At 44.1% G+C, this 867-nt stretch overlaps 1 protein-coding gene across 1 annotated transcript in view; it reads left to right on the top strand.

Annotated features, from left to right (window-relative positions):
- Window positions 1-867, top strand: part of ABCA4 (ATP binding cassette subfamily A member 4) — a 174,073-nt gene that overhangs the window by 151,830 nt on the left and 21,376 nt on the right. Inside the window, exon 37 of the mRNA XM_023733347.1 lies at window positions 51-288. Coding sequence (XP_023589115.1) covers window positions 51-288 — 238 coding nt within the window. The remainder of the gene's footprint in view (window positions 1-50; window positions 289-867) is intronic.

Raw genomic sequence — 867 nt, 5'->3', positions numbered from 1 at the left:
GCTTAACGCCTGGTCCAGCTGGCCTAGTGTGGAAGCCAGATCTTTAACAGCGAGCTGGGGCAGCTGAAGTGGACTCAATTCATGTTGATTTCTGGTGGCCTCCGTCTCCAGGTGAGGAGCACTCTTCAAATCCCTTCCAGTGGGACCTGATTGGGAAGAACCTGGTTGCCATGGTGATAGAAGGGGTGGTGTACTTCCTCCTGACCCTCCTTATCCAGCACCACTTCTTCCTCACCCAATGGTACGTTCATGTCACTGCCCTGAGGGTGCCAACGGCGGGCTCACTATGTCCCAGGACTTGATTTCTCACGGATGTGGTCCTCTCTTTCCTTATGAGCCCCGCTCCATGATGGTTTTTCACTTTAGCAAAGCCTGGCTTGTTCTGAATAAGGCAAGAAGGAAAATCAGGTTAAAATAGGCATGCTAGAGTTTATAAAGAATCTAAACTTTAAAATATTTTAAATACAAGGTTATTACCTTCAATTAATATTTTATCCTCATTTAATTAACATATTCATTTTAATTTGGGTGATAGCGTTGCAAATGACAATGGTTAAGGAGTGTCCAAATCTAGAAACTGGATTTATGTATTCACTTGAAAATAGACAAAAATAGGCTCTTATGCTAATTAGAGAGTTGAAAGTGAGGGCAGGGAAGGAGAGAAGTAATATGTGGATGGTGTGTAATCTCCCGGAGTAACGCAAAGCGTTTGCATTCAGCTGCTAACCAAAAGGTTGGCAGCTGAAGTACAACCAGTGGTGCCTCAGAAGAAAGGCCTGGTGATCTATTTCTGTGAGACTGTTTTTGTTAGTTGCCATCAAGTCAATTTTGACTCATGGCAACCCCATGTGTGCACAGTAGAACTGC

The sequence above is a fragment of the Trichechus manatus genome, unplaced genomic scaffold (genome assembly GCF_000243295.1).
Source record: "Trichechus manatus latirostris isolate Lorelei unplaced genomic scaffold, TriManLat1.0 scaffold00058, whole genome shotgun sequence".
NCBI lineage: Eukaryota > Metazoa > Chordata > Mammalia > Sirenia > Trichechidae > Trichechus > Trichechus manatus.
The sequence above is the reverse complement of the archived record's forward strand: the minus strand, read 5'-3'. Positions and strand labels throughout refer to the sequence as shown.